The sequence below is a fragment of the Antechinus flavipes genome, chromosome 1, assembly GCF_016432865.1.
Source record: "Antechinus flavipes isolate AdamAnt ecotype Samford, QLD, Australia chromosome 1, AdamAnt_v2, whole genome shotgun sequence".
In the NCBI taxonomy this organism is placed as follows: Eukaryota; Metazoa; Chordata; class Mammalia; order Dasyuromorphia; family Dasyuridae; genus Antechinus; species Antechinus flavipes.
This window is the reverse complement of record NC_067398.1, coordinates 101,133,736-101,156,081: the sequence shown is the minus strand read 5'-3', so window position 1 is coordinate 101,156,081 and position 22,346 is coordinate 101,133,736. Positions and strand designations below refer to the sequence as shown.

The following is a 22,346-nucleotide window of genomic DNA, read 5'->3' as shown; positions in this document are numbered from 1 at the left end:
TCAATTACAAGCTTCTGACCTTTCTTTATACCTCTAAGCATCACAAGGAGATCAGCATAGAAGAAATCATGTGCTGGCCAAATACTTACTTAAGGACCAAAAAAAAAACTCACTGAAGCAAAAAGGGGATTAGCAAAGGCTGGTGGGGAAGAAAGCCAGCCTAACCCAAAGCTTGGTTAACACATGAGAGATTAGTAAGCAGTCAGAAACACAAAACAAATTAATAGCTCTTACATCAATGAAAGAACAACTTAAAGGTGCAGGAGACACTGAACAGAGAAGGGCCTGAGACAAGGTAAGGAAAGAAGCAATTCACATCAGAGCTGGGTGGAAAGGAACCAAATGCTATTGAAAATATATGGCTCTTAAGCATGAAAAAATAATTCAACTGAAATATGCTTTCAGCACTTTTCATAATTCCATGGTTTGGCTTAATTAATAGTGGTAAATTGATAATGAACTCCTTTGATAAATGGCCTAGATAAGAACCATATTAATTTTTGTTGGAAAAGAGAATATTGAAATTTCAGTGAATAAAAGAGGAATAGTTGCTATAGGAATTATGCAAACTGAAATTCCTCATGGTAGATTATTAAAATGATTAAACTGAAATGGTGCACTCTATCTCCTTTTTATTTTATGGAGGGAAATGTAGAGAGGCAGTTTGATGGTGGAATGAGTAATGACAATTATCTTAGAAACCTGGTTTAATTATATATGATTATATTTTACTTTCCTCCTCTCTCTTTTTCTTAGCTTGATTTTATTCAGGTATTTAAGCTTCATCAGAGGAGAAAACAAGGTAAGAGTTTTGAGGTTGCATTCATAAAGAACTTTCTTCTCCAGAATTTTCTAGCTTCTTGCCTAGACAATGACAATTAGAGGACATCTCTTTTGGCTGCTTTGGCTAGTGCTGCTCCTTCACCGGGGTTATGCACAGTTCCCAAGGCAATGTGCTACCCTGGATGCATTGAGAAGTGGTGAATGTTGTCCAGACCTGAATCCAGAATCAGAGCCTGGAACAGACAGCTGTGGCTCATCAACTGGACGGGGCAGATGTGATGCAGTTACTGCCGATACCCGGCCCCATGGGCCCCAGTACCCACATGATGGCAGAGATGATCGGGAAGCTTGGCCCACTAGGTTCTTCAACAGGACCTGCCACTGCAATGGTAATTTCTCAGGCTACAACTGTGGGAATTGCAAACCTGGATGGAGAGGATCAGCCTGTGACCAAAGGATCCTTACAGGTAATTACTATGAAATAGGTTAAGAACATTATATGATTACTGAGGCAACAGTTGTACAATGGGGAAAGAGTATTAAGTTGGATCATGTTAAACAAAAATGCTACACAACACTAGGAGTAATTTCTTTTCTAAAAAAAGGAAAACTTTTAATAGGAATAAGCAGATTCAGATAAGAGAATGAGGGAGTGAAGTCAAGAAAAATTAGCACAGGAATAGGAATATAAAATTAGAAAGGACCTTAAAAGTCATCTAACACATTTCTTTCATTTTATAAATAAGGAGTTTGAGATCTCTTGATATTAAGTGATTTGCCTAGTCACACCAGGAGTCAGTAGAATAGCAAAGATTCAAACCCAGGTCCTGTGATTCCAAAAATCAATGACAATAATAATAATATTAGAATAAATAGTGAAAAAATAAATGAAATTAGAAGGAACAAGATGAACAATGTATAGCGTCACTATAGTATGATGGACAAACATTAAATTTGGAGTCCATGAGCCCAGGACAGAATCCCAATCTGTTATTTATCATGTAAATGATTTTTAAGTATTTACTTCAATATATTGGTCCTCAGTTTCCTAATCTATAAATGAGGGAGTTGTATTACATGACTCTAAAGTCTCTTCAAGCACTGAATTAAATAAAATTATTATAGCAACAATGGAATTATTTTGATATTTCTAACAATATAATGTTTAATGGATAGTTCACCATATCTCATGGTAGCTAATATTAAAAATAAAAAAGAGAATGGAGTAGAGAAATGTAAAACATTTTTCACATTCATTCCCTCTAACTATTTTGTATGAATAGTAGATAATCAGAATACTTATGTCCCTTTCTTCATAGAACCAACCATAATGACAGGCTGGGGCCTCATGAGGACTGTATTTCAAAAGATAGCTTCCATTTACATATTATATCCAATTACCATCTCTAGGCAAGTCCATGACCCAACCAAAAATAAATGATTTCCCTGCGTCTTATAAGAGACCCCGCCATTGTTGCTACAGCACCATGGTAAAACAAGAAGGCTATATGGCAACAACAAGGATGTCTTTAAGATATATTTCCAAGAATGATAAGGATGCTATTCAAATTCACAGTCTTAAAACATCCTGCCTGACCAATAGTTATCCAAACAGTTATACAGATTTACCAACTAATGGATTTTTTTAGAGTTAGAATTTAAATTTATAATGATTCCATTTCTACATAGTTTTCCCAAGGATTTTATTCACAACTACCCAGTAAGATGAATATGGAAAATGTTGTTGTCCCTGTTTTATAAGTGAAGAAACACTAAGTTGAGAGAAATAAAATGACTTCTTCAGGTTGAATCAACTAATCAGTAACTATGAGAGTGGGAATTCAAAACCAGATCTCCTTAATACCAACTCCAATGCTCTTTCCACTATTTACTGAGTACCTGTACTTTAATTCAGTAATTGAATGTCAGTCAAAACTCTTCAAACACAGAGGTTCCCTTCCCTACTTCACATACAAATATCCTTTCAGCTGTTTTTTTTTTTTTTTCATACATCATTATCCGTCAGAAAGAGTAATTCAAACTCACTGAAATTGTTTGACTTTTTATATTACAATAGATTCAATGGGGTCTTCAGCTTCAAAGAATACTCCTTTGTTCAGTACTCTTTTTATAAAAGACTCTTTTCTGTAATGTGTAAAGAATGTTGACCAAATCTATACTCACATTCATTTATGTACATCTGATTCTCTTATAGGACTTTAAGATTCTGAATTCTCTCCTGTTTATGGGGTTTGGGGTAGGGTGGTGGGGGTTGCTATCAATAAACTTGCCCCAAAGACAAACAGGTCATCACTTCATTTCAATTCACTTCACTTGAAGCATTTAGCACAATATCTGGCACATAGTTAGTACTATATAAGTGCTTATTTATTTCCATATCCCTAACCTTATAGCTCCTTCAAAATAAGAGAAAACAGATTACTATGGAAAAAAGACAACTGGTAGTCTTTGATGTAAAACTTGACCCATTATTGAATTAAGAGCCCCAGATTTAGTGTCAGAGAATGTGAGGTCAAATCCGACATATTCTATTTGATCCCACTATTATTCTGGAAAATCATTTCTCCTCTACTGGTTTCCATTTCATGATGCATGAAATGAGGGGCTCAAACAAATTGATTTCTAGGAATTCTTCTACTTCTTCATCATAGTTAAACTCCTGAAAAGTTTATTTAAATCCTAGTCTTCAAAGACTATTGCTCTATATTGTATATTGTTTCCTAGTATGGATTAATACTTACTTCTTATCTTTCAAGTTAGGAGAAACCTTCTAGACCTGAGTAAAGAGGAAAAAGATTACTTCATCCGTGCCCTCAACATGGCAAAGAGTACTACTCATCCCCATTTGGTCATCGCCACTAGGAGATCTGAAGAACTACTGGGGACAGATGGCAATACACCACAGTTTGAAAATATTTCCATTTATAACTATTTTGTGTGGTCCCACTATTACTCAGTCAAAAAGACTTTTCTTGGGGAAGGTCAGGAGAGCTTTGGGGCTGTGGATTTTTCACATGAAGGCCCAGCATTTCTCACCTGGCATAGGTACCATCTACTGCAATTGGAGAAAGACATACAGGTGAGCATGGGGATAAATGCTAGAGAGTTAACTTTTAAGAAACTTCTTGAAAGCAAATTGTTTCTGAAAAACCAGTGCAATTCTAGATGCTAAGTACAGGTCTAAGAAGTAGCAATTCCCATTATTCATCCTAAACTTGACTTTAACTGGTTGTTCATTCCAGCCCCTTAAATGGGGCTTTTTGCTTCACAAACTGTCATAGAGGAAGAAATATCATTCATTGTCATAGTAACCTCTTAAAGGAGTGAATTCAAACTTTATAAAATTATGACAACCTTTAAATTAAATAACTTTTCACTTACTGATCCATTTTCAACTTGTATAGTGCTCACTAAAAGACTATCCCCTTCAGACTCCTTTTCCCCCTTTTTAAAGTGTGTGGATTATTCTGCAGAACTATGATGTAGTAGCTCTCAGTTTTCATGGGTCCCCATTATTTATTAATGTATTTGTCAGGGGGGAGTGTTATAGCACCTAGATGGTAAAGTGGAAACAATATTTACCCTGGAATCAGGAGACCTGACCTGATTCACTTACTAGACCGGGCAAATCACTTAACCCCAATTACCTAGCCAAAAAGCAATTATTGGTGTTCAGCTATGTCCAATTCTTTGTGATGCCATTGGAGTTTTTTTGGCTGGCAAAAAATTCTAGAGTAGCTTACAATTTCTTTCTCCAGCTCATTTTACAGATGAGGAAACTGAGGCAAACAGGGCTAAGTGACTTGCCCAGAGTCACATAGCTAGTAAATATCTGGGCCCAGATTTGAACTCACAAATATGAGTCCTCTTGATTCTCAGCCAAGTTTTCTATCCACTAACCACCTAGCTGCTCTAAATCAAAACAAACAAGCAAAAAAGAAAATAGAAATATGCTGGATAATATATTGTGCTATGGAACAGCTCCTTTCACTTGGCACAGGTATCATTTTTTTTTACACAGCTATTTTCACCTGTATCCACATTTCAAAACCTCTTCCTATCTGAGTCTAAAGTGGAAATTTGTGTGAAATGTTAGTGTTCTGATCTCATTTTTCATTGAAGTGCTTTTTTTCTATGTGGCAAAACGTTAACATGTCTGTCTACCCAATATCCTCTAGCTTAGGCAAAGTGATTTCCTGATTACTGTTGAGGAAAGGATAAAAATTCTTTAAATCTGTTTCCGAAGTGAGGGTCCTTGTGCTGTTCATACTGTACTATCACTTGTGACAAGTGCTAGAAAGCTTAAAATCAATTAGACAAATAGTAGAGGTGAACTAAGGAAAGCAGCAAGTACATATTGTTGAAATGGTGAAAGCTGCTTTGTATAACAAAAGACATTATAAAACCCTTTATATCTTAAAATTATTTTGAAAGCATTTTCAGATAATTTTTAAAGCAGGTGTGACAATTTCTCTTTATTGTTTTGCTTGCACTCAAAAAATGAATGATTGAAGAGGGGCTATCCGATTCATTAAATCACAGAGCTAAAGATAGTTCCATGAAATATTCTCTGTGTAGTTCCAGGATGATTAAATGATCTCAGCTGATACTTTGGGCTTCATATTTTATAGCTCTGATTACAAGTAAGACATTTAGAGGATTATGAGTAGATAAATCTGTCATCTATAATTGGGTGCACATCCCTGTGCCCTCAAGTTATTTTCTCCTGGGTACATCATAATGAAAGGGCAGCTGGAAAATATGTAAAAGCTTCAATTTTGCCTATGTAAACTCCAACCACCCTGACTAGCATTCTAGAAAGCCAACTGCCCTGCAAATCTGGTCAATTAAATCCTGACATGCTATGTTGTAGAAATGCCACATGAAGAAGCTAGCACTTCAGAATGTTAATTACCAAGCCACAAATGGACTCTTGATGATTACTTTAAAAGGTTGTTACTAATTTTGAGAGCAAACATAATTGTTTCAAAGTGAGAAAATTCTACAGTGGACAAAAATCAGGAAAAATATTTTCTGATTGTCCAGTTTTTTTCAGAAAACATCAGAAAGGGCTTTTTAGAATATGATTTACTATGCCAAACAGAAGCAATTCACTGAGAGCAGAGAATAGGAAGAAACAGAAAATAAAAACAACACTTAGACTTAAAAAGCAAGAGACTAAATGCAGTTTTCCAAAGAACAAAAAAAGTCTTATTAGAATTCCTAAGTAAAATAAATGATTATATTACATGAAATTCTTTCATGAAAATATTTTTAAATGAGAATGGTACTAAGAAAAACCAGACCACAAAGCTAAGGAAAACAGATAGAAATTGACTACATTCTTATTACAAAGTAGAGTATGTAGTACAGAGGTATATAAAATTTCCTTATCAATGTAATTGCTATACATTATAACTAAGCCTTTACTAACACCTTCTCTATTCTTTAAAAAGTTCCCAGAAACTGTCAAGATTTATCTCTAGTACCCAGTTTGGGTCTTTATTCTTTACTTGGGTTGTTAAATGTCACAGAAAGTTATACCATCTTACTTATTAAGTAGTCAACCAATAAATTCTTGTCAAATATTTGAACTGAATTGAGGAACAGTCCTAATCAGTACAAAGATGTCATATAGCATCTCAAGCTAGTTGATTGGAATTCTGTTACAGAATTCTGTAATACAATCTAGTTTTTGTTGTTGTTTGTTTGTTTTAATATAAAGCATCTACAATACTCAAGATAGAATGATAGACAAATAGACTACAAAGACAAAAATTTGACATTGTTTTCTGGATGCTTTCAGAGACAGACTATAAAACATATGTACCAATCAATTAAAACAAGATCATTTAAGAAAATACTAAAAACTAGAGGATGAGGAAAGATTTTTATAGTACCTGCATTATGCTTTGAAGGTAGCAAGGTAGTCTCACAAATGCAAGTGAGTAGAAAGTACATTACAGCATGAAGGACAAAATTTGTTGGTCTGGCAATGAAAAGTTCATAGAAAAACAGTAGTCCAGTTTGACTGGAATGTAGAATCCATAAGAGGAAGCCAGTTTGGGAGAGTTGGTGAGCTTCAGATTGTAGAATGAATTTTGATACCAGGCTGAAGAATTTATATTTTATCCTAGAAGTAATAAAGAATGAAGAGAGTAGAACAATAAAATAGGGACTGAGAAAAGGCTATATATAGTAAAAGTCACCTGAAGCATTTTCCACATGGTAGCGACATGATCAGATCTGTGTTTTATAGATACTAAATTGTCAGTTGTGACATCCAAACACCAGCTCCAACTCTAATGAATGACCTTGACCTTCCCTTTCCCACATGCTCTGAGCTCAGTGCTTTATTTTTGTTGCTCTTTCCCTCTGGGATGATTAATTGTGTCTTCCAAACTAAAAACAATAGCTCTCTCTATAGATCTATCTGTTTATTTAAGAAACCATGTCCTAATTAATTTGAGAGTTGTCATCTCTAGATAGATCTTAAACTAGAAGTTAAGAGATAAGGAGATCCCGAGACATAAAAGTTATCACTCTTCCCAACCTTTTCCTAAAATGTCACTGATATCATTGACTTCTTTTGTTTCTTACCTGTTATGCCATCCTTTATGTACTCCTGTGCTAAATTAAAAGCCAATTGAAAATCTCAAAAGCCCTTTAGATAACTTGCTATGTCAAGATAGTCCTCCCTCATCCAATCTGAACCTATTATAGTCTCTGGTCTCTGAAAATATTTATATTAAACTGCTAGAGTCTTAATTCTGATTATAAGGGATTGGTTTTCATTTATAACATTATTTGTAATCTTAGGATTATCTTTGATGCCTCTTATTTTCATGATTATTTATATCCAGTTAATTGATTCTATCTCAACATCACTTGTCACATCTATCTTCTCTTAATTCCACCATTTTCATCCTATTCTGGGCCCTTTGTTGCCACTCTCTTGGGTCATAAATCAAGATTCTTTACAGGGATTTCTGCTCTATTCCGTTCTCCTATTAATCCATTCTATTATTCATAATAATACCAGAGTAATCTTTCCTACACATAAAGCTGGTAATGTCGCTTATGATTAAAAAAATAATTTTCATTTATGATTTTAAAAATCTCCATTGACTTAAGAGTAAATTTCAGGTTTCTTTATCCATAATTTAAAGCTTTCCATAATCTGACAACATACTATTTTTTCCAGCTTCATCTCAAATTTCTAGATGGCACATACTCTGTACACCAGAAAACTAGTGTACTGAATATACTACTCTTCTTTTGTTGTACCTTCATTCAGTTCTTCTTGTTCCCTGTGCTTGCAATGTTCTTTTCCCTCCTCTTTTTTAAACTGTGAATTTTTAACTCCTTGTAAAGTAGACTAAAGCACTATTTTCTCTAGAAAGCCATCCTTAATTGCCCCAGTAAACCTTCTGTTTTAGCCTTCACCTCGCACTTGACTTTGTACCTCTCTAAAATATTTATCCTACCATATTGTATACTATAGTGGTCTGTGTTTCAGTCTTATCCCTGAGACTGTAAGTTCCTGAATGGATATGGACTATGCATTTTATAAATTTTTTATATCCCTTTGTAAACACAATGCTCTGCATCTAGTAGCTCTTTAGCACATTTTACTGAGTTAAGAGTTATTGACTGAAGAGTTGCTATTTCACTTAACTGTTGAATACTGTTTTGCCTAAAGCTATGTTTTCAAGCAACCAATTAACACCATTAGGTGGGTTTTGACTGCATCTTTTATTCCCATCTTGTTAGTCTTCCACATCTGCTTCAGACAGATGCTTGTAGGCCTTTACTTCATTGATAAAGTAAACAATAGAAGGAAGTATAAACTTCTAGTCAAAAAAAAAAAAAGGTGTCATTGACAATTGCTGCTAAAAGCAAAGTAAATTTTGCAGACTAAATCCTTTATACATTTAAAGAAACTTTCAAATGATTTGTCACATACCATATTATATAATGAGCCTTACTTTCCTAGGTACTCTTTATTTGTGTAAAGGTTAATTTACATATGTTGGTCCTGTCTAGGCATTACCAATACATTATGCAAAAACCAAGTAAACAGAGAGCTAGTTATCTAAATTTCTATCTGAGAGTGACTTTAGCAGAAAGGAAAATTTGACCTGCAAAATATTTTATTACAAAACACTAATAACCTTTCTATGATTTAGGAGATGCTACAGGACCCCAATTTTGCCCTTCCATACTGGAACTTTGCTACTGGAAAAAACACGTGTGATATCTGCACAGATGACTTGATGGGTTCGAGAAGTAACTTTGATTTTTCTCTGATAAGTCCGAATTCTGTCTTTTCCCAATGGCGAATTTTGTGTGAATCTGTGCAAGATTATGATACCCTGGGAACCATTTGTAACAGTAAGTTCCAATTCAATAAAGGACTCCTTTAACAGACAAAAACAGTAAATAAATAACCTGAAAAGGAGTGAGATTGATTATGCCTATCAATACTTTAAAGAGCTAGGATTCCACTATTTTGTACAGAGCAGGTACTAGTACTTTTGGTGCATGGGAAAAAAAAAAACTACCTTTATTTAATTTTGGAGCATTAGGAGTTTTATTAACTAGCAGATACTTTCTTTAGTTACATGATTTCAGAGTTGAAACAGAAGTTAAATATCACATAAGACTCTTTCTTTTGGAGACATAGAATTCAAAAGATATAGGTGTTGAAGAGGTCTTAAATATCATCTAACCTACTCCCCTCCATCATCTTACAGATGAAAAGACTAAGTCCAGAAAAATGGAAGTAACTATCCCCACCTGATTTAGAAAGTAAGGAATTCAAATGTAAATAAAGAAATTAATAATAAATAAAAATGAGAATTTTCTAGCTAAAAGGATAAGAATCTCACTTTGAACAGACATAAAGAAATTACATTTACATAGCACCTACTGTATGCCAGGAATGGTGCTAAAATATAACCTCATTTGATCCTCACAATAACCTTGGGAGATAGGTATTATTTTTGCCTCTACTTTACAGATGATAAAATTGATATTAAGTGATTTGCCAAGGATTATACATCTAGAAAGTACCTGAAGTTGGATTTGAACTCAGTACTTTTTGACCTCAGGCTCAGGATTCTATCAGCTACATTAGGAGTAGTAATATGTGAAATCAACTTCTATAAAACTTGTTTTATGTTGTTTAAAAAAAAAAAGAATATACTGTATTCTTATATGGGGAGTTAGCTTGGAATGGCCCTGTCTCAAAACAAGAGACTGGAACAGAAAGTTTCTCAAGGGTCTGTTAAGCCCCATTACTTTTTTTATATTGCTCTATATAACTTTTGTTTGGAGACTCCCATATCATTAAATCATGATAATATCATACTGGAAATAACATAAGATGATGAGTAAAATTAGAAAAGAAAAAGAAAGGAAGGGACATAAGCAGGGAAAGAAGGACAGAGGAAAGATGAGAGGGAGGTAAAGAAGGAAGGCATAAAGGGAAAAAGAGAAGGAAGGAAGGAAGAAAAGAAGGAAGGAAGGAAGGAAGGAAGGAAGGAAGAAAAGAAGGAAGGAAGGAAGGAAGGAAGAAAAGAAGGAAGGAAGGAAGGAAGGAAGGAAGGAAGAAAAGAAGGAAGGAAGGAAGGAAGGAAGGAAGGAAGGAAGGAAGGAAGGAAGGAAGGAAGGAAGGAAGGAAGAAAGGAAGGAAGGAAGGAAGGAAGGAAGGGAGAGAAGGGAAGAGAGAAGGAGGTAGGTAAGAAGGGGAGATAGGAAGGAAAGAAAGAAACAAGGAAACAAAAAAATAAAGAAATTGAACATTCAATAGTTGAACCCTCTTTTTTCATGTCAGTCGATAGTAACTAAAATATATCTATTTTTTTTGTCTAGTACTTTACATTTTCTACAGTCATGTCACATTCATTATCTAAGCTAATCCTCACAACAATTCACAGCAACAATTGGAGATTTGAAAAAATTTGAGTAACTTTTCCAAGTGACATGACTAGTAAATGCTGAAGCCAAATACAGAACTCTTTTGTGTGTGTGTGTGTGTGTGTGTGTGTGTGTGTGTGTGACACACTCCTTATTCTGTGTTCTTTCTTATTGCATTGTTATCTTATTATAAGGTTCTACTCATAATTTGCAATGTACAAGTATTTAGGGGGGAAATCAAGGGATTTAGAAAAAGAAAAATCCTATATAAGCAATACACAAGCACAGCCTTGCTAAGTTTTTCCTGAAAGGCAAATAGGTACATAGATTAGAGAGAGGGAGAGGGAAAGAAAGAGGGAGAAGCAGACAGACAGATAACAATACTACCCAAATCCCTAACCTACAAAGCAGTGTTTTTGAAACTTTTTTTAAACTAAAGAACAATTATAGTGGTTGATCTCTCAATGATGTCCTTTTCAAAAAAAAAAAAAAAAACTAACTTTACCATTATAGTAAATCAGATATATTTTTTAAGAATCTTCATAAAAAATACATGGTGTTTTTTTTCACGTTGACATAAAATAGTGGAAGGAAAAGAAATTCAGGGATCAAAAAATAAAATAGTCACCTATACTTCATAGAAGTGGAAAAAAGAAACGGAAAAACATCTATGGGAAAGTATTTTATAATGTTGGATTATAGGTAGTGAGCTAGAGGTGATTCTAGAGGGGAAAAATAATCAAACCATTCAAAGTATTTGCTAAAATGGTTAGTATAATTTATAAGGCCATAACCCTTAGTTAAAATAGTATGCTTCCTTGGGGGAAAAATTATTATGAATTATGGCATGTTCTCTCTCTGCTACAGTCTGGCTGTCTCCTTCCCTCCCCTTTCTCTTTACCTGACCCCCCCCCCCCGTGCCCCCGCTCTCTCTTTCTTCCTTTCCCTCTCTCTCTTCCTCCATCTCTCTCTCCCTCTTCCTCCCTCTCTCCTCTCCCTCCTCTTACTTTGAGGGGTACTCAGATGTGAAACTTCCTCTAAACAGGGAAATTAACAAGTCTTTTGTAATACGTTCTTTAAGACAATTGCATGTCTGAAACAATAAGTGTTTAAATGATTTGCTCATGGTCACATAGCTAATCCAAAATCTAGGGGATTTGAAATCAGATCCTTCCAGAATCCACATCTGGCCATTTATTCGCTAAATCATTGTCACTCACCTATGTAAAGTCATTGTTTTATTATTATCTTTTAAGTCAAGTCTTGGTTCTTTTTTGCTTAAATTCCCTATTTCACATAATTGGTTGCATCTTTGTAGATGCTTGGGATAATATTTAATCATCTAGAGATAGCTATTCTGAAAGAAATAGAATAAATCACATTTTATAGCACTTGCAGGTTTAAAAACATCTTTCTTTACAATAGTTTAGTGGGGCAAGTAACTAAAGGATGTTTATTTTCATTTTTCATTGAGAACAATTGAAAAGTTGAAAAACTCAGTGACATAATTCAATGGAAAGAATTCTGCTAATTCTGCTTATAGTCAAAGAGCCTCAGCGCTGATCCTGCTTCTTCCCCTTAATAACTAGGTGACTGAGCATTTTCCCTTTCTTAGGCCTTAGCATCATGCCTCTGAAGTCCTTTCTTTCTTTAAAATTATGATCAGATGCTCATTTGCTGACATATTAAAATCTCTTTATTCCATATCAAGTATTCTTTCAATCATAACAATGCTGCCTTTCAAGAGAATCTATTTTAAATATATTAAGTAAAGCCTGGATTTGAGATGGGGTTTTATTTATTTAGCAATTTTAAATTATATAATTAAAATTATTTGTCAAAAATAAATTTACATTGATAGCTTTGGTTTTGACATCACTTGCATGTTCTCCCTCTCCCAGGGACCCATCCCTTAAAACAAAAACCAAAATAGAAAGGAAAAACAGTTTAGCAAAATAAACCAAACTTTCAATTTAAAAAAGTTTAATATTAAATATAATGCTCCAAATCCACAGACTCCCATTTCTACCAAAAAAAAAAAAAAAGTTTGAAAATTAACTCCATATTTCTGTGGGTTGTTTTTTTTTTTGTTTGTTTGTTTTGGTTTTTTTTTGGGGGGGGGTTTGGGGGGAGGGAAGTCTGATGATGATGAGGAAGAAGAGGAAGAAGAGGAGGAGGAGAAAAAAAGATAAGGATGCCATTGTTTATCACTTTTTCTGGTTTTCTTTACTTCACTTTGACTGGGTTCCTATAAGTCTGCCCATGATTGGTGTGGGTATTTCTTTAGTTAATAATCTCAACTATTTAATCAATGTTCTTTTCAAAATATTCATAGGGAAGAAGTGATAGTTTACTTTTAATGCATTCTTGAGAGATAGGCCTGAACATGTGTTTGTTTGCTTGCTCCCTGGCTTATTTGTTTGCTTGTTTATGGGGAAAAGAGGGTTTTATCTTATGTCTCTTTTCTAATCTTGGTTCATTCTCAACTTAATATCTCTTCTCTTTTCTCTTCTACCTCAGGGAAACTATCTTCTGTTGTTGGTACCGTGCATTTATGATTTTTTAGAACCACCACTAGCTGTAAAATGTTTCTTTTCTTTCCATGATTCTCAGGCACAGAAGGAGGACCTATTCGAAGAAACCCTGCTGGCAATGTAGCAAGGCCCATGGTGCAACGTCTCCCTGCACCACAGGATGTCGCTCAGTGCTTGGAAGTTGGTTTATTCGATACTCCTCCCTTTTATTCCAATTCAACAAATAGTTTCCGAAACACAGTGGAAGGCAAGTAAACAAAATGAGAGATTTGGACTCCTTCTGCTTCAAAGGAGCTTGAAGGAGGCTTTAGATACCATATAATGGTAGTGGAGCTTTTTTGTATTCATCAAACCCTGATGAAATCTATGAATCCCTTATCAGAAAAACATTTTTTTTTAATGTGAAGCATGAAATAAATAGGATTATAAAAGAAACAAATCACAGTGAAATATGATTATCCAATTTTTAAAAAAAAATGAATTTATGGACCACAGGTTAAAAAACCCTGATACAGTCTAATTCTAACAGTAACATAAAATATTCCAGTTTAGATCTAATAATTTCAAAAAATCACCTTGATCTTGTGGCTTTTTATCAATTAATCACTATTGTTTTTCCCAGGAAGAATTTTCGAATTGTAGACTTCACATTGTAGAACTTCATCTAACAATCTTAAAAAGACAGGCCTCAGATTACAATACAGGATTCCAAACCAGGAGCAAAGTCTATTTTCCATTGAATTCAGAGATCCATTTCAAAGATATAAGAATTCCACATATTTTTTGATTTCCAGCCTTCTTTCTTTCCATATCTAGGCTGATTTCAATTATTTTTAGTTTATTTTAATCAGTAATTAGGCAAAAAGAATTAGAGATTAATGAATAACAGCTATATCATGACTGAAATGGGCACATACTGAGTATAAGCTGTAACTCTTTTCAGAAAAAAAACAAAGTGCTACTTACTGATATTAAATTTTTTAAAAAAGAATAATTTTAATAGGCTGCTGTGGAAAAGAATAAGCTAGTGAAGATGGCTTCTAAAATTTCAATTAGTGATGAGAGGGAAAATGTGTGTGTGTGTGTGTGTGTGTGTGTGTGTGTGTGTGTGTGTATTTTTCTTCCCCTCCTACTTCATTCCTACATGATCACCAAAAGCAAAAAGAAAGGAAAAAGGAAGGGACAAAAGAAGGAAAAGACTTTGTCAGATTAATGATTTTTTAAAATTCTTTCTTGTTAATAACAAGGAATCAATATTATTAACCCAGGATTCTGGGTGATGTGAGTAGTCCATTAAAAAGGATCAGATTCAAATTAACTCCCTGAATGAATTGTACAAAACTGGATAAACCCTTATAATAAGGTGATTCAGAACACCAAAGGAAGAAGGCACCCAGTGATTCAGGCTTAAATGAGGCATATCCCTGGAAAAGTTCTGTGTCAAAAACACAACACGGATACAGAGGCAATTAGCAAAATTTGATAAACATTTTGAGACTAAGATTTCCAGATGGTTAGAACTAGTGCAGAGATGGCAGGGTAGCTTCTCTGAGAAATCGTAGCTTCCCCACACCATAAGGTAGGTTTCTAAATATAAATGTGCTGACAGTCGTTCATCAGGACTAAGGTAGGAAGCTGAAATAACAGCTGGTGCATTCGGATGGGTATATATGATAGACTGGGTACTAACCCTCAGAATTATGTCAGCAATTTTCAGTTGAATTTGATGTTTTTTACTTCCTTTATTTCTTCATATATGGAAAGTAGCTGCCTATTGATTTAGTCGTGAGTATTCTAAATATTTTGTCTGATATTCTTAATGGTGTTTTTTGTTTGTTTTTAATTTAGAAATGCACATTACTGTTAATCTCCTCCCTTTTTCTATTCTGGCCTAGTCTCAAATCCTTCACATGGTCATCTTTGTGAATAGTGAGTTAAGGTGACAGATTTGGGAATCAATTTAATGAATAATCATATTATTCCAGGATTTAGCTCTACAACAGATTTTTGGGCATTATTATCCAGAGGATCAGCACACTGCAGGATAAGGCCCAAATCTATCCTCCCTTTGTTCCTGTTTTTGTGTGACTTTCAAACTAAGCTCTCTCTCTCTCTCTCTCTCTCTCTCTACGTATATATATATATACGTAGAGAGAGAGAGAGAGAGAGAATGTATATATATATATATATATATATATGCATATATATGTATGCATATATTTAAAAATATAAAACATTTTAGAAACTTTTTTTAATAAAAACCATTCATCATTCATGTGCCCATATGAAAACAGGAGACAGGAAGAAAAGGGCCAGATTTGATGAGCAGGCCATAGTTTGTTGACTTCTGATCTTATCTAATTCCCTCATTTTACAAATGAGGAAACTGAGACTGGGATTAGTAAAACAACTTGCTTGCCCAAATACAGAAAAAGAATGAGGAGAAAAATCAGGATTGATATACAAGTCCCTGGATTCCAAATTGAATGTTCTTTCTACCATGCTACATAGTCTCTCAAAGTCAGAGTATGAGACTAAACCAGTAGCTCCAGTAGTGTATGCAGAATACATTCCTCAGTATTCTTTTCTAATAAGTATGTGAATTTCACTTCTTCTTCTGCAACAAGAGAACTGTATGGATCTGTACACATATATTTTATTTAGGATATACTTTAATATATTTAATAAGACTGCCTGACATCTAAGGGAGGGGGTAAAGGGAGGGAAGGGAAAAGTCGGAATAGAAGTGAGTGCAAGAGACAATGTTGTAAAAATTTACCCATGCATATGGTCTGTCAATAAAAAAACCATAATTAAAAAAAATAAGTATGTGGATTAATGCTTACAAATATCAACTAAAAGAGAGAACAAAACTAGTAAAGAGGCTCAAATATACATTCAAAATTTTTTAATATAAGTGTAAAAATAGCATACATTCTGCAGAGTGACAATCAACTGGAGGTTCCTAAGAAACAAGCCAATTACATATATAAATGAAGCAATTTGATAAGCTTTGGGAGAAAATTGCTTCCTATTTTAAAAATTATAATGGTCTATCTATCCTTACTTCTTACATTTAGGTTACAGTGATCCTACTGGGAGATATGACCCTGCAGTTCGAAGCCTTCATAATTTGGCTCATCTGTTTCTGAATGGAACAGGAGGACAGACCTATTTGTCTCCCAATGATCCTATTTTTGTCCTTCTACACACTTTCACTGATGCAGTTTTTGATGAATGGCTGAGGAGATATAATCCTGGTAAGATGTTTTTGTTATGGTTTTTGCAGGCTCAGCAAAGTGAACTATTCTGATAGAGTCATTATCACTAAACTAAGCACTCAACACACATAAAGTGCCCTTTAACATTAGGTTGGAATCACCATAATTTCCAGTCATTTCCACAACACTGAAAACCACTTAGAGAAAACAAGCATCAAATGTGTTCTGGACAGTTAATATAATTGGACAGTTGTAAAGCATGCTAGGACAACACAAGTCATACCCAAGATAACTAAGATTTCCATGAAAAATTACCCCCATATCCTCTAGGCTTTTTTCTCCTCCAACTCCTTAAAAGAAATCAATTCTGCTATAACTGAATATGAAGAATTACTATTCAAACCTGAGCAGAGGCTTCAGAGACTGAAACAGAATTAGATAATTTCCTAATACACTGCTGTTTTATATCACATGTTGGCTTCTCACAAATGAAAACTTGATTGCAAAGTTAATCCTTAATTTTCCTACCCCCATAGTATAACATAACTTTTAAATCTGTCAAAGGTAAAGTATTTTAAATTTCCTACTAATCTAGTTCACTGTCATTCTAATCTCGTAGTCCCAAATGACTTTCCAATTAAGAGAAGCTGATTCTATTGGTTAAAAAAATATAAATGGTTCAAGGATTAGAAATATTCTTTCTTTCCAGAGTTTTCTCATCTGTATGGTGAAGAAGCTATGTTTTCTTCTGGTTTTATCCATTCCTAACTAAGATCCTAATTAAGATATAAGATTTTCTTATGCCTCTACTTCACAATATAAATATACCAAAATTAATTTTCATTAGCCCTTTCCTTTCTTCTCTCATGACTGTCTATCCTGACAAAATGGTTATTTTTATGTAATTCACAAATGAAAATGGCAAAAGATTATTGCAGTCTATGTAATCATATTAGCAATAACTAAAATTTATATGACTTGAAATTTCACAAAATGTTTTATAAACATCTCATTTTATTCTCAAAAGTCTAAAAGTTTATTAGTCCTTATTTTACAAATGAGGAAACTGAGGAAGACAGAGAGTAAGTGACTTACCCAGGTAATATCTAAGTTAATAAATATCTAAGGCTCAGTTTGAACTTTGAACTCAAGTCTTCTTGAGTCCAAGTCTAGTACTCTCTCAAATGTATCCCCTTACTGCTTGTAAATTCAAAGTATCATTAACATATATGATAAAATATTCAAAGTATAGTATCAATAAAAACAATTTACAGATTTTCCTAAATATGCCATTTACCTGAATGTGGCCTATATAAAAATATTTGTAGGAATATTAACTTAGATAGTAATTTATAGCCACAAAATATATTTATTATCACACACATTTCATAGTAGAAATGCTTGTTGAATGAGTGAGTGAATAAATGAGTGGATACTATGCCATCATATATAGAGAGGACAGTTAAACGATTTACCCAAACTCATAAAGTGGTATACCAAAATTTGAACCCAGGGCTTCTATCTAAAAATCCAGTAATCACAATCCTACTTTGCTGAAGAGGAAAACACACCTGGAGGAAAAATAATAGTAAGCTACTTTGAAATGATTTAAAGAAGAAAAATTTTCTACTGAAAATAGATATTAGATGGTCATTATCGCTCCTGCTACTGGGATAACTGAGCTTGAGCCCAAGAGTTCTGAAATGAAGTGGACTATAAAATCAGTTACATAAGCAGCTGGTGATAAAGTGAGTGGATATAGTGTTGTGCTTGGAGTCATAAAGACATTACTTTAAATCTGGCCTCAAACACTTACTAGTTATATGACCCTGGCTTATTTAATCCTGTTCACCTCCATTTCTTCTTCTGTAAAATAAGCTAGAGAAGGAAATGACAAAATACTCTAGTGTCTTTGCAAAGAAAATCCAAAAAGGAAGCATAAAGCATCACCCGTGACTGAATAATAACAACAACAACAAAAATTAATCGAGTGTTTGCACTATGTTAGGCATAGATGTGGGAAGGTGAGCCCCCAAGAATGGGGTGGGGGACAAAAAAAAAACAGATTGAGGAAAAGCAAAACACCATAGGTCAGAAAGTAGAGAAGGCCAAAAACCTGATGCCAATCAGGATATGCCTGGAAAATGAGTAATAATCATACTTTCAGACTGGATAAGAAATGACAGATATATGGATAAATTAATAGATAAATAAATTAAGTGAACGAATAAATAAATATGTCTTAAAAGAAAATAGATGTCAAAGTAGATTATACTTTTTTCTTTTGTTTTATTTAATATTTAAGGAGGGATATTTTAGAAGGATACATATTTAATATTTAAGAGAGGGAGGGGGGAAGGGAAGGAAGGAAACTCATTTTTAAAAGGAAAAACTAAAAATGAATGTATTCAGGGTAGACATGTAAAAACTAGTTAAGAGAAAAATGAAGAATTAAAACAATTACCTAAATAAATAATGTAATCTAACCATTAAAGTATTAGAAATATTCTCTATTAATCCCCTTTAATTTGGTTTTGACTATGTCTGCCCTGCATGTCTCCAGGGCAGCTAGATGGCATAATGGATGGAGTTCTGAGCCTGAATCAGGAAGACTCATCTTTCTGAGTGCTAATCTAACTTCAGACACTTACTAGTAGTGTGACCTTGGACAAGTCATGTAATCATGCTTACCTCAGTTTCTCATTTGTAAAATGAGCTGGAGAAGGAATTGGCAAACTACTCCAGTATCTTTGCCTAGAAAATCCCAAATGTGGTCATGGAGAATCAGACGTGACTGAACAACCAAATGGGCGTCTACACATATTTCAATTACATGCAACTCAACAATCACTGAATTACAAGATGGCACAAAATATGTCTCTTTAAAAGGCAAATATATATATATATGATTGTTGGTCATGCATATAACATCACTTTTGTAACATGCTTTAACAGATTGAAAATATCTCCTTTCATTTAAAATATGGCAACTTAAATCAACAAATGAATATGTATTAAATTCCCATGAGCAGGACCTTGTGCTAGAAGTGGGAAAATAAAAACAATGAGACTGTTCTTGCCCTCAAGAAGTTTATACTTTACTAGGGTAAAATAACATTTACATAGATAAGCATCTGAGTCAGACATGACTCAACATGAAAATAAATAAACACCAAATAATTTCAGAATAATGGATGAGGGATCTGGAAAGATTTCTAAAAGGAGGTAGCAGCTGAGCTGAACCTTAAAGGAAGTTAGGGTATGCAGCATGAAAAGCTTGTATTCCAGGAACAGGAGATAGCCTCTGCAAAGGTCTGAAGATTGAAGTTGGCATTTTTAGCTTGTTGAGAATCTGTTACTCCATGTTGGCCAGAATATAGAATAAATGAAGGACAATGGAATTAAATAAATCTGAAAAGTTAGACTGGAGAAGATTAGGGGTGTCAGGTTGTAAAGATCAACCTTTAAATTCAGGTTGAAAAAATCTCCCTCAACAAAGGAGGTGATTTTAGGGTTTGGTTCTAAACTCCCTGTATAGTAGAATATGCCCTCTTTGTGCATTTAAAAAAGACTTGGATTTTCTAGTGCAGGATATGATGGTTAAATTTATAACTGTAGGCTTTATAATGAGGATGATTAATTTTTTTGTAGGTTTCTGCAAGTTTCAGTGATTTTATTTATATACACAGAGTGTATATATGCACTCATACATGCACACAAAGTTCCTTTATTTTCACACTATTTGTACAGTAAAAGATATATCAGTCTTTCCATTGTAAATCTCTGTTTTTAAAGGTTTAACTTGAACATGCACAGAATGAATTTAGTTATTGATATTGACAGCTTACTATTCAAAAGTTAAGCTGAAAATGTCAAATACCAAATATTCAGTCTAGGACAAATATTTTTCTGTAGGTATATTTGTTTTCTCATTTAAATGACAAAATAGTACTTCTACAAACTAAAACTGCATCTTTCTATAGGTTTGAAAAGAAGTTTAATAAATTTATATTCAAAGTAATTTCCAGAGTTTAAAAATAATACAACTGATATTGATCTACACAGAAAATGTTCCCTCTTTTCTAATTCAATCTTTTTTCACTTTTGGGCTGACGTGTTAATGCTATATTAAGATTATTCTTCCACGTTATTCTTTCACGTTATTCCCAGTTGTCTTTAATGAAACATTTTCCTTGATTTCTTTATCTACAGTGAAATAATAATGGGTATTTTGATGTTCTCACTAATGTTTCAGTTACTTTAGGAGGAAATTTAGTATTAATCATATCAATTTAATTATATCTCAACCAATTTTTGTTGGCATTTTTAGATATATCAATATTTCCATTGGAGAATGCCCCTATTGGACACAATAGGCAATATAATATGGTGCCATTTTGGCCTCCAGTAACCAATACTGAAATGTTTGTTACTGCTCCAGATAATCTGGGATATGCTTATGAAGTTCAATGGCCAAGTAAGTAACAGTTGTAATACTATAGTAGTACGGGTAGTAGTGGTAATGGTGATAGTGGTGGTGAAAATGATAGTAAGGATGAGGATAAGGATGACATTTATAGAATACTTTAGAGTTTTTAAAGCATGCTATACACATTATCTCAGTTGATCTCCGCAACCTTGGTAGTACTACAGATATCATATATATTTTATAAATGAGTAAGTGAAGCTTAGAGAGATTAAATGACTCAATCATGATAATTCAACTGAAATAGGTCATTTTCACTCTAGGCAAAAAAATAACGGATTAATTCTTACCTTTAAATTATTTAACTTTAATATTCTTAGTTGATATTTTATTGTCCTTATGTTATTAGGGGATGGGTGATTATAAGTTATTATATAATATCTATCCTATTTAAAAAGATAGCAGAATATACTCAGAGTTTTTAGAATTTTAACTTTGCTAGATTTTCTTTATATTGGTCATTACCATTTATTTATTCCCATTTTCTTTCTGGGTAGGTCAGGCCTTCAGTGTTACTGAGATCATTACTATCACAGTAGTGGCTGCTCTAATACTGGTGGCAATTGTCTTTGTTGTCACCACTTGTTTTATCCGGGCAAGAAGAAACAAAGATGAATCCAATCAACCTCTCCTCAGTGATCAATATCAACGTTATGCAGAAGAATATGAAAAACTGTCAAATCCTAGTCAGTCTATGGTATAAATAAAGATAAAAGCATACCATATTCCAGTTTTCAACACCATCATATGAGTCTTTAGACCTTGTTTGTTTCAATGATCATTTAAGTCAATGATGTTTTTTTTTCCACTGCTGTCTTATATACACATGTGATTATGATTATCGAGTCCATCATAAACAATTGCCTTTAGTGAAGAAGAGCCATTGCAAAACTTGCAATTTAGTGGGGTTTTTTTATAAAGTAAGGAGATTTTAAGAGGCCACCTTTAAGGGCTCATAAGTTCAAACTCTAGAAAATATGGGATGGAATGAGTTCTAAACTTGGACCCAGGTAGAAGCCCAGTTTGTTCTTCCTGTGAAACTTATATGAACATAAATATTGTGGCTTAACCTCTCTCAGTCTCATCCTCCTACTGGCAAAATGATGGAACTAGCGCTTTTAGTAGTTATCTCACAAGATGGTGTAAGGCTCAAATGAGATAATATGTGTAAAGTCCAATTTGAAATGACATATATAAATACTATTGTTAGATATAACATTTTATACATATTTTCTTATTTCAGTAATATCTTGTTGCTGCATCAATAAGATTATATAGCCAATAAAGTATGACATTGTGGAGGATGATTATGTGTCATTGAAAATATTCTGGGCCACATTTTTATTTTCAGTATACAAAAATACTGATTTAAGGTGCCTC

The 22,346-nt window shown here is 33.7% G+C and overlaps 1 protein-coding gene across 1 annotated transcript; it reads left to right on the top strand.

The window, feature by feature from the left end:
- The first annotated feature begins 871 nt into the window (after positions 1-871).
- Positions 872-22,108, top strand: TYRP1 (tyrosinase related protein 1). The gene is made up of 7 exons (XM_051977783.1): positions 872-1,250; positions 3,561-3,883; positions 8,994-9,198; positions 13,339-13,506; positions 16,340-16,519; positions 20,811-20,957; positions 21,464-22,108. The coding sequence occupies exons 1-7, from the start codon at positions 872-874 to the stop codon at positions 21,667-21,669; spliced, it is 1,608 nt and encodes a 535-aa protein (XP_051833743.1). The 3' UTR covers positions 21,670-22,108.
- Positions 22,109-22,346: the final 238 nt, after the last annotated feature.